At 36.3% G+C, this 12,656-nt stretch overlaps 1 protein-coding gene across 3 annotated transcripts in view; it reads right to left on the bottom strand.

Annotated features, from left to right (window-relative positions):
• The window catches only part of RAD21L1 (RAD21 cohesin complex component like 1), a gene marked incomplete at both ends in the record, with an annotated part of 29,418 nt that extends 17,046 nt beyond the window's left edge, over positions 1-12,372 (bottom strand). For all 3 annotated transcript variants that reach the window (XM_079785313.1, XM_079785312.1, XM_079785311.1), the window contains 7 exons: positions 2,352-2,462; positions 3,411-3,506; positions 4,420-4,590; positions 6,464-6,570; positions 9,076-9,169; positions 10,700-10,829; positions 12,229-12,372. In XM_079785313.1, the coding sequence (XP_079641439.1) occupies positions 2,352-2,462; positions 3,411-3,506; positions 4,420-4,590; positions 6,464-6,570; positions 9,076-9,169; positions 10,700-10,829; positions 12,229-12,372 (853 nt within the window). The remainder of the gene's footprint in view (positions 1-2,351; positions 2,463-3,410; positions 3,507-4,419; positions 4,591-6,463; positions 6,571-9,075; positions 9,170-10,699; positions 10,830-12,228) is intronic.
• Positions 12,373-12,656: the final 284 nt, after the last annotated feature.

Genomic DNA, 12,656 nt, shown 5'->3' on the forward strand with positions numbered 1-12,656 from the left:
GCACAAATGTGATGGATTGTACAGCTTTGTAAAGTATTCTTGGCACCGCATATCTAAGAAATGTCTACCACAATACAACCTACAGAGATGCATAGAGGAGAAAATTCCCTTCTCTCTACTGAAAATTATGCTTTACAAAGTTTTTGCACAACTAGAGTGACTAAGCAGCCAAGAGTTCACACACTTTGAGGAGTTTCTCAAAGGCTCTGAGGAGAGACTCTGTTGACCAACTTAGTGGACAACTGAGAAAATGTAGAGCAGAGGGTATATGGATGAGGAAGTCAATCAATTCTGAGGTTCCTTAAAATATATACACAACAGAATAACTTTTGAAACATTGACTTGTATTTGTCCAGCATATTTTTCCCTTCCCCACTGAAATTCATACACAAAGTCTAAGTGGGTAGCCCATGGGCTTTCGTTCCCATAGGAAATTTTACTAGGTAGAAAGCAAAAGTCACGTTTTTCCTTAGTAAAGATGTAAAAGGGGAGGGAGTGTTAGATTTCCAAGAATGTGAAGATCTGGGATCAGATGGAGCCGGAAAGAACAGAAACCAGATGGCTGATGTGCCTCAGTAAAATCCTGGAATAAGATCCTAGAGGAGCTGGCTATGTGATGACTCCAAAAGGAATGCAGGCTGGCACAGTGGGCACCACAAACTGGTGTGGTTGATAACCAGAGGTTCCCTACCACTTGTCAAATATTTCCCCCAAATTTTGATACCACATGGCTTCGGGCAGATAAGGGAGGCCTGAAATTCTTGCTAGCCCCATGGGATAGAGGCTCAGAATTGAATTTGGTAAAGAAAAATTTGAATGCTTTATTCCTGACATGTCTCAGTTTATAAACTGAAATCCATATCAAATATGTTACTTAAAACTAGTGCCTTATTAAAAGATTTAGTTATATACTAGATTCATATTTATTGTTATTCCTAAAAACATGCTTGAGGTTAAACATTATCGTAGAAAAGATAGTATCTCTCTTTTGATTCTTTTATTATGCCTTATTTGATATTCATTTATATGTTTATTTATTTCCTGATGGGATTGTAAGCTTCTTTTTTTATTGAGTTTATTGGGGTGGCATTGGTTAACAATACATGTTTCAAGTGTACAACTCAACAAAATATCATATGTATACATCATCATGCACCTATTGCCCAAGTAAAGTATCTTTCCATCCTCATTTATCTCCCCTTTGCCCTCTTCTACCTCCCCCATCCCACTTCCCTTGGGCTATCACCATACTTTTGTCTGTGTCTATGTGTTAAATCCTATCTAATAAAAGAGTAATATGCAAATTGACTGTCACTCCAACACACAAGATGGCTGCCCCCATGTGGACACAAGATGGCCGCCACAAGATGGCCAGCAGGGGAGGGCAGTTGGGGGCGACCAGGCCTGTAGGAGAGGGCAGTTAGAGGCAATCAGGCTGGCAGGGGAGCAGTTAGGCATTAATCAGGCTGGCAGGGGTGTGGTTAGGGGGTGATCAGGCTGGCAGGCAGAAGTGGTTAGGAGCAATCAGGAAGGCAGGCAGACGAGCAGTTGGGAGCCAGCAGTCCTGGATTGTGAGAGGGATGTCTGGCTGCCCATTTAGGCCCAATCCTATGGGCAGTTGGACATCCCTCAAGGGGTCCCAGATTGGAGAGGGTGCAGGCTGGGCTGAGGGACACACCACCCCGGGCACGAATTTTGTGCACCAGGCCTCTAGTATATATATATATATTAAAATTAAATGTATATATACACTGAGTGGCCAGATTATTATGATCTCTGAACGCATAATAATCTGGCCACTCAGGGTGTGTGTGTGTGTGTGTGTGTGTGTGTGTATTAGAGGCCCGGTGCATGAATTCGTGCATGGGTTGGGTCCGGCCAACCTGGCCAGGGGGAGGGGACATAGGCAGTTGGCCAGCCTGCCTGCTGGTCGAACTCCTGGTCAAGGGGACAATTTGCATATTAGCCTTTTATTATATAGGATATACACTGAGTGGCCAGATTATTATGCATTCCGAGATGATAATAATCTGGCCACTCAGTGTATATAATTTTAATTTCCTTAATAGCAAGAACTATGTCTTCTTCATTTGTGCCCAATACAGAGTAATGGCTCGATAACTACTGAAATTGAACTCAGTTTAAAATTTTCCAGTTTCCCAAACTGGAAATATGGTTTGACCAGAATGGAATATAATGAAAGGGTCATCTCAAAATTCCTTCACACTCTTCCCTTTATATTACAAATGTTATTACTAGATTGACAACCTCCTAAATTTTTCATATATTATTCAAATATTTAACAGTGAATAAGATAGTAGATGTCAAAAATAAAAACATAAATGACTGACCTGAAGTATCAATTGGATCAAGTATAAATCCTTCCTCTTCATTTGATAATGTGGTTTCATACATTTTTTCATTTTCCAGTAGATGTATACACTCTGGATTATCCGGTTCTACTAATCAACATCACCATAAAATGAATTATAAAAAATAATAGCTAGAGGACTATTTGAAAATTAAAGTGAAAGATAAACTAATTGAATATTTATATTGCCATCTGGAGCCACATCTGAATTATTACTAGAATCATGTATTCAATAGAGTTGAAGCGGCTCAGCTATTATATGATCTGGGACCCACAGTGTCTAGGTGAGTCAAGTATCATCACCTTCTTTTGCACATATGACATCTAAGGCTGGACTTAGATGTGACTGTGACTATAGTCTCAGTGAAAGTGAAAACAGTGGTACTAACCATAACAAATAACTGAATTAAATGTGACTATATGTCTGCTAAAATTTTTATAATCTATTAAATCATTTAATTATTAGTTGACCCATGAAAACATAACTAAATTATAATTGTCTATCTCTTGTAACATTTTAAATTTCTACTATTGTGTTAGAAAACAAATATCACATGAAAGTGAAGCCAATAATACTTTTAATGCTCAAAAATAAAGCAGACTAAAAGACCTCAAATCATTTGAGGTGCTTTCACATAAATTTCAAGTAGAAAATATCCTCCCATTTGTAATTTCTCTCAAATTGTATATAGGTTGTCAAACCATATTAATATGGCATTAATGTAATTAATAACCATATTAATGACAAACATTGATGATGTTTTTACCATGTAACATATGTTGTTTTAATGATTCAAAAGCACAGTATTTTGGGAAAGTATTCAAATGTTCTCTCATACCTGGTTAAATAACTACTATTGTGCCTTTCTCAGAACCCAGCATCTTATTCTGCATTGTTTTGACTCTCATACTAAGAGTTTGCAGGACATTTTTTATTATCTTCCAATATACTATACTGCTACTTAAACCCAGAAGTTCGGAAGCTTAATTTGAATATTAGCCACTGTTCGCTTTCTACACAAAGAAAATTTCAACATACCCACTATAGTATCGGGAGGCTCAGGAGGCATGGAAACTTCTTTGTTCAAATGCATGTCTTCTAACAGGATATTTTCATCATCTTGTAGTAGGTTGTCTTGAAAAACACAATAAATACTGTTGTCATACAGAGTTGAATCTATCATTTGTTCACTAAACGTTGATTGGCATTATTATATGCAAAGCATTGTGAAAGGATACAAGAATAAATTAATCCTACTTAATTAGATTTGATTGGATACATAGATTATCACATTTCATGCAGGATGACATTGAATTTTATATACTTGATTTTCTTTACTTTATTTAAAATACATTTTTAGATGTTTGATTTCAGGAAGTACTATACTAATACTAAGATAGTTGCCTTGTTACAAAGCCATGTTTAGATCAAGAAATAAAAGTGTTCAAACTCCTTTGCTAGAGATCTAAGGTAGAGCCACTATTTTTTTCATATTTTCAAAATTCCAGAAATTTGCCATAACCAGCCTTTTAATGTAGGCCAGAGAATTAAAAAAAAACACACATTTGATGTATAACAGTTAATATCTTTAAAATATGTGCATTTGGATTTCCTAGTTTTTGTCTACCCTATTATACTTTCATATAATATAAAAATTAAAAAATGACATAAAATGCTGGACAGATCCCTTAGAATAGCCCTCCCACAATTTCTTTTAAAGAAAACAATGTTTTTTTGGCATATGACCTAGTATATTTTGTGAGGACTATACTAACCTCATTCTTTCCCTTCTAAAAATTAGAAAATTTTAAAAATTAAAACAAGCAGTAGTTCACATTATATTTATATAGAAAATATAAACTGATGGCTATTTACTTAGACCTAGCCTAAATGTTTAAATATATTACAAACTTTGAAAACTTGTGTAAAAAATGTGTGGATTTATATTAAGCATACCTAAAATTTTAGTTTGATCTAATAAATCTACTAATACATTAGTAATTTCATAGAAACAAATATCCAATTTCTATAGAACCAGACAGCATACCAATCATTTCTCCTGCAGCCCCTTCATCACCAAATCCATCTCCACTGTCATAGAGCAGAGATTTTTCTGCATTGAGGCTTCCAGAACTATGTTCAACTAAAGGACCACTGGAATTCAGCAAGATGTTGTCATCAAAGAAGCTATGGCTTCTGAGGATTTCCGCTTCCACCCCTAAATACATACATATCATGAATACTGAGTTAATCAGAAAAACACAGAATTTTCGGGTTAGAAGGAAATTCATATATCATCTTCTATAGCCCCTCCCCCTCATTTTACAGGTAAGGAAAAATGAAAGCTAAAACACTTTGTTGAATTATTAAACTAAAGTCACTCAGTTAATTAGTGGATACTGGATTTCCAGTCTAACACTTTTTCCAATACAATAAGAAAAAAGAAAGCCAAAACATCAGGATAGAGCTTTTAGCTGTGGTACAGTTTAATAATTCTTCTACTTTAGGTAGGTCATGTCCTGCTTGACCAATTATTATTTCAAGGATACTTGCTTGCGTTGTTTATCCATAACGGGGGTTTAGAAAATAAGAAACATATTTGCTTTCTTAGGAATGAAAAGAATGGGCTTACTACATTCATTCAATAGAAACCTATTGAATGACCTGGTATTAGGCAATATGCAGGGGATTGGAGATACAACAGTAAAAAGACAAAAATTAGCTAACATTAACTGAATGCTTATTATGTGCATTACCTTATGCAAAGGAAGATACTATTATAATCCTTATTGTACAAACAAGGAAACCCATCCACAAAGGTTTTGTAATGTGTACACAGTCACACTCTAATAAATGACAAAGCCAGGATCTGAACCCAGCAGAGCTGGTGGTAGGGTAGTATCAGTGTTAGAATTCTGACTGATAAAATATTTTGCCAAGTGCAAGTTTATGACAGAAAACTCCTAAGACACTTACAGCACCAGATAAACTCCCTGCTTCAAACTAGCCTTCTTCCCGATTGACTGAGAGCACATATTCTTTCCCTTCCCTGGGTTTAAATCTCTATGTCCGGGAGTCTGAAATCCCAGAGGGTCAGAGTTTGGTCTTTCCTATCAATCCTCTAACAACCCATGTTAGTGCTAGTCAGTAAGTAAAATCATGAAGTACCACTCAGATTGAAAATTCTTCTGTAGGCACACAACTTCCAGAAAGTAAGAGTTTAAAAAGGCAACCTTCATTGTGCTGGACTAAAAGATTTGCTCAAAAAAAAAAAAAAAAAAAAAAAAAAGAAGAAAAAAAAAGACTGACTTTCAAAAAGAACTAAAAATATGTCCACATTTTTCAGGTACAGCTTGATAGCACTCCCCTCCCCAAAATCAGTCGTGGTCAATAAGATAACATTTATGAAAAGACACTATATTCCTAGCACTAAGCATCATGAGAACCCGAGATTACACAATAACAAGTAATGAAATAATCATTGTCTTCAATCTTATATTGTAATCAGCATAGGATGGATTAATATTAAACATTTCTTGAAGGAGATTAGATTTAAATTAGTTTTTGAAGAATAGAAATATCACTTATTGGTGGAAAGGATTAAAGGAGGGTATAAGGAAAATAACCCTGTGATGTTGCTAGGAGTATCCCAATTTAGGGGAGTAAAGCAGTAAGGGATAGGGTAGTAAGGCTCAGAGAAGTTAGGTAATTTGTCCAGTATCACACAGCAAGTCCAAAGAGAAAGCCCATATTCGAACCCAGGTTTGTTGGTCTACTAAGGACACATTCTAGAAAAAGGCGAGGAAAATATGATTAGGGGTTAAATTTATACATCAAAAGATTCATTTTAAGGATATTTCTACTGGCACAGAAGTAGCTATTTCTATTGGCATGATTTCAATACAAAACCACAAATAAAGGGTGTCCCCCCAAAATGCATACACACTTTAACAGCTGGTAGGTCAATTTTAAAAATGAAATGTATTTTAATAAACATTGCCTTTATAATTATTCAAAGTGTCTACATACGTTTTTTGGGACATTCTATATAATTGATTATGAGGTAATTTTGATTTTCCAAATATTCTCACCAAAGTTCCCAGCTTGGAAAAGTAGAACATTGTGATAATCTTCTCTAAGTGTGATTTCTTCTGGTCTGCTTTGGTTCTGAGTAAATTTTTCTAAAACACCAATAGCACTATAGAGAATATAAAATTGAGGAAAACATGTGAACAGAACATGTTTTGTAGTATATTACAAAACAACAAAAACATCCCTAAAACAAAAAACAGATTTTATTATAAAAATAAAGATTTTTCTTTTCTCAATAGTATCTATACTAATAAAAGGGTAATATGCTAATTAGACTGGGAGACCTTCTGGGAGACCTTCCAGACATCCTTCCGGACAAAGCCACGGTGGCAGGGCCAAGGCAGAGGCAGTTAGGAGCGATCAGGCCAGGAGGGGAGGGCAGTTGGGGGTGATCAGGCTGGCGGGGGGTGGAGCAGTTGGGGGCAAGCAGGCCAGCAGGGGGGACCAGTTGGGGGCGAGCAGGCTGGCGGGGGGGGGGGGCAATTGGGGGTGAGCAGGACAGCAGTGGGGGGCAGTTAGGGGTGAGCAGGCCGGCAGGCAGAGTGGTTAGGGGCGATCAGGCAGGCAGGCAGGTGAGCGGTTAGGAGCCAGCGGTCCCAGATTCTGAGAGGGTGCAGGCCAGGCTGAGGGACACCTCCCTCCGTGCATGAATTCCGTGCACCGAGCCACTAGTTATTTATAAACACTAGTTTCTTATACATGCCTATGACCTCCAGGTTGCCAAGTCCAATGGTCAACTTTCAGTCCTATTTACTTACCCCAACCAATAGCATTTGAAATAGATGTTAACTTCCCTCCTTATGAAAAACTTTCTACTTTTGGCCTCTGGGATATCACTCTCTTTTGATTTTCTTTCTATCCCATTGGCTGCTCTTTTTCCATCTCCTTTATTCTTCTTCCTCATCTCCCAGACTGTTAATTATTAGGAATGACCCAACGCTCAGTCTGTAGATCTTGATCTCATTCTCTCCCATACTCCCTCTCTCCCTTTAAATTCTATACTTACTCCCTTGGGAGATCCTATGACTCATGGTTGAAGTTCATCTAAATATTCACAACTCCCAAATTTATACATCCCATCCAGACCTCTTTCCTGAATCTCAGACCCAGATATTCAACTACCTACCTACTCCCCTTGGATGTATAACAATCACCTCAAAACTTACGTTCAAAACCCCAATTTACTTCCTTCACACCGTCCCTCTTAAACTGGCCATTCCATAGTTATCCTAATATCATTAAGTAGTAACTCCATTCTCATGCCAAAAATCATATAGTCATCCTTCACTTCTCTCTTTCTCTTAAAGCCATATCCAACCAGCAAATTCTGTTGGCTCTGACTTCAAAATATATTCAGAATTTGACTGTTATCGCCTTGATATAAATGAAGACTGAGAACTAATGATATACACTGTCATCTCTCACCTGGACTTCTTACTGCAATAATCTTCTCACAGGCTCTCTGCTTCCTCCCTTTTCCCCTCATAGTGAGTGGCCAAAGAGAGCACTTGAAATCCAGTCAAGTGCAATCACTCACCTATTCAAAACCCTCCTGTGCTCCCAAAGTGAAATAAAAGTCCTTATTGTAGCCTACAACACCCTACATCTGCATTCCTGGCTACCTCTCTGACCTCATTTCTTACCACTCAGACCCTCATTTACTGCACTCCAGTCTCACCTGCCTCCTTGAAAATGCCCAGTGTACTCTGCCTTAGCACCTTTCTTTCCACGTGCTCTACCTGAAATATTCTTCCTCACATTATTGAATGATTTGTTCCTTTACCTCCTTCAGGTTTCTGTTCTGACCTTATTAGAAAAGTCTTGCCTGACCATTCTATTACCTATTTTATTTTCTATTTCTCTTCATAATGATGATCATCTCATGTCATAATGTATATTTACTTGTTTATTTGTTTACTAGTAGCCCATTTGCAGGAAGAATCCTGCAAGCGGCCGCTGCGGCCGCGTGCGCTACCGCTGCCGCCGCCGTTGCGGCTGCTTCGCCTGCACCCGTGGGCCGCTGCCGCCCTCCCTGCTCCGCCGCGCCCGGGCTTTCCCTCTGGCATCCACCTTCCTTTCCGCTTTTCCTCCCTCTTCCTTCTAAGTTGTCTTCAGTCTTCACTCCTCCCACCTCAGCGTATGCAAATTAACCGACATCTTTGTTGGGTAATTTGCATACTTGCCCTGATTGGCTGGTGGGCATGGCTTTGGCTGGTGGGCGTGGCTTGGGCGTAGCGAAGGTGCGGTCAATTTGCATATTACTATTTTATTAGGTAGGATTGTCTGTCTACTCCAAATAAAATGTAAGATTCATGCTGCCAGGAGCTATGGTTTACTCATTGCTATCTCCTCAGTACCTAGAACAGTGTCTGGCATATAGAAGGCACTCAATAAATATTTACTGAATGAATGGATGAATATACTATCAATATTGCAAATTTAGCAAATATAATGATATTTGTTTGGAGTTCTTTAAAATTTCACACTAAATTTAAGTCTTAGTCTATATGTTTACTTCAGTTAACTACATTCCATTTGCATTCATGATATCTGAAGATGAAAACAATAAAACATCAAGAAAGTCAAATTGAAGGAAAATAAAATAATTTACTTCACATTCTGGATTTCAAAATCATGAAATTCTTCTGGCAGTGTTATAGCACTGTAAGATGCTTCAAAATTCTCCTTTGGAAGGTCAACTAGTCCTGAAAAGAATAAAAAACCACATTCAATAAGTAACCATGCTGTGCAAAATAGAAACTCCCAACTAAATCTTTTTTATTTAAATAAGACTTTCTCTCACTGGACTACTGCTTAGTCTCTCACTGGTCTCCTGGTACCCACTCCTGCCTCTCTCCAGTCCATTCTCTACAAAGCAGCCAGAGTGATATTTTAGATACAAAATCAGATCAGATCACTCCATTGCTTAAAATGATTTAGTGACTTTCCCAGTGCATTTAAATAAAATCCCAATTTTTAATCAGGGCCTCTGCAGCCTTACAAAACTATCAGCATCATCTAACGACACTCTTTCCCTCTCTCACTATACTGGTCTTTTTGTTCCCTGAACAAGTTAAGCACTTTTTCACCTCAAGACCTTTGCTCTTACAGTTCCCTCTGCCCAGAATGCTATTCCCTCAGGGACTTTTTAGATGACTGGGTATTTCTCATTTTTCAAGTTTGAGCTTAAATTCTATTCTCAGAAAATTTTTTCCTGACTAATCTAACTAAAATAAGATATACTGTTATTGTCTGTTGCAGTAATCTTTTTATATTCCTTCACAGCATAATCACAATCTATAATTATTGTAGTAATTTAAAAACTGCTTCATTATCTGATTTCCTCACCAAACCATAAGGGACCTATTTGTCTTGTTTGTCCTTGTATCCCAGAGCCTAGTATAGTGTTTCACATAAAGTATGGGGGCAATGGACATTTGTGGAACAAAGGAAATAATGAACAAATAAACCATATTCAATATAATTTTTAAATCTACATAGAGATTATATAAATATTTTAAATAAAGAAAAAACCCTGTCAATCCTGATTCAACAAATATTAATTGAGGGAATAGTATGTACAAGGCACTGAGAAAAGTACTATTAGAAATTCAGAAAATAAATGACAAAGATATTGCCTTCAAGGAGCTTACAGACCAGTGTGAGAGGCAAAGCCTGTAACTAAATAACCATAATACAAGATGGAAAATGATTTCTTTTTTTTAAAAAATGATTTCTTAAAATTAAATTTAAAGACATTATATTTATATTATATGTAAATCTCTAGCACTTTGGGATATCTAGAGATTTAAAAAATATTTTATTAATAGCATGCTATTTAAGGAGTATTGAGAATTCTGAAAACAATGACAATTATTGATATCTAGGTTTTGTCAATTACACTATTTCTAATTTATCTCAAAAGGCAAAAACAGATATGGCAAACAAAGTAACACATTTAAAACTGAACATCAGAGTGTGTTGCATAAGTGTGGTAGCTTTATGTATATTTCTTACATAAACACACAGAAACATTACACGTTTTTGAAAGCATAACCTTTTCTTACAAACAAAGGAGAAGAATGAAGGAAAGAATATAATTTGTCCTTAACCATGGAAATTTAGTTCGGTCAAAAGAAAGATTCCTTTCACTTACTCAACCTGGATTTATGGAGTTCTGCCAATTAAAAGAGCCCACCCAAAATAAAAATGCGAAAGGGAACCAAGACATATACCTGGGCGAAATGTCATCTTCATTTTAAGCAATGCTTCACTGCAATCTGCCAAAAGGTATTTTGCCTTTCTATTATAGATTCGAACAACTCCCAAAAGAAGATGTCCTGAAGTTCGAAGTGCAATTTTCACCTTTCAATAATTTTTAAAGTATTAGAATATTAAAAATCAGATTCACAAACTCTGTTCTTTGACAATTATAAAACCATAAGAATTTCTTCTCTTTAAAATCAGACATTTTGTATTCTTATTTAAAGTGAGTCGCTTAACTTCTACCTCACCTAGTAAAATAGTTAACATTTTTTTTCTTCTATGAAGATAATCTAATGTGGCATTCAGTGAAGTACGCTATTACGGGCTTTACGGGAAGAATACAAAGACTGCAGTCAGGCTGACTTGGGGTCAAGCCTTGGCTCAACTGCTAAAGCTGAGTCATTTAACCCTCCTGAACTTCAATTTATTAATGATAGCTACAATTTATTATATACTTCTTCTGTGCCAGGCATTGTCCTGAGAGCTTTTGATTCATTAATTAATTTAATTTAGACAACAACCTCTATTTACAGAAGAAAAAACTGAGACTCAAATATGTTAAGTAGTATGCCCAAAGTAACACAACTATTAAGGGATGGAATAGGGATTAAATTTAAATTTGACCAACTTAAAAGTCCACACTCTTAAATACCATACTTCACTGAAGCAAAAAGAAGTGCATCGAATAGGATTGTTATGAAGATTTAAAAAACTAATGAACATAAAGCCTAATCCACTGCCTTATACACGGTTGGTTTTTTAAAATTATAATTTGTCCTTCTCTCAAGCAGAAAACTTAACCTATAAAATATTAAAATACTATTTTGGTGGAAATTCTAATAGCTTGTTATGGTTTTTATAATGAACATAATACTTTATTGCTTATGAAGTGTTTTCATACATATTCTCATTTATATTCAATCCTTTTTTTTCTACTCTCATTTATTCACTCATTTTTTAAAAGAAATACTTATTTGATACTACTATGTACACAGTAATCTGATAGAGAATGAGAAAGGATTACAAAATATGTATAAGACATGGCCGTTATCCTTCAGAGTCCAACCTATTTATGATAAAGATAAAACAGTTCATATATATATATATGTGTATACACACACACACACACACACACACACACGATAAATGCTATAGGAACTAAAAGAGAGACCATTTGAGAAATAAAACATCCTTGGAAATATGTTTCATGATATAATGTATTTTAATTCCTTTCCTCTCTGTAAGTCATGGCAAATACTTACTATATGTATTTTTAAATATATTTTATTGATTTTTTACAGAGAGGAAGGGAGAGGGATAGAGAGATAGAAACATCGATCAGCCTCCTCCTGCTCACCTCCTACTGGGGATGTGCCCGCAACCAAGATACATGACCTTGACCAGAATTGAACCCGGGACCTTTCAGTCCGCAGGCTGACACTCTATCCACTGAGCCAAACCGGTTAGGGCTACATACTATATTTAAACAATAACATACCTTAGGTGAAATAATCTTTTCAATGATTATCTCTAGATCACATTCAGATACATGGGCCTTTGTGAGTTTCTTCTCCCAGTGAGCTGCAAGCCAGATTTTGGCCAATGGCCCTCGCTTACTCATAAGCACATGTGTGTAGAACATGCTGCCTGTATTCCTTAGTTGCATTTAGTGAACAAGAGAGAACATTAAAAGATATTTAAAATTTGATTACAAAAACTTTTTAGCACTAATTGACAGCAAGCAAAAACACTTTTCATTCGTTCTATAAAATAACGCTCAGATTATCTTCTAGTTCAATGTTTTATTCAATTCAAATTATTTTTTGTAAAGAAGAAACCCTTATTTAAAATACAAAATAATAAACGCATGACAGAGCCCTATTAGATTGTGAATCACACCTGGTTTAAATATTTCCTGACCCCTAA

Source organism: Cnephaeus nilssonii (genome assembly GCF_951640355.1).
Source record: "Cnephaeus nilssonii genome assembly, chromosome: 11".
Taxonomy (NCBI): Eukaryota; Metazoa; Chordata; class Mammalia; order Chiroptera; family Vespertilionidae; genus Cnephaeus; species Cnephaeus nilssonii.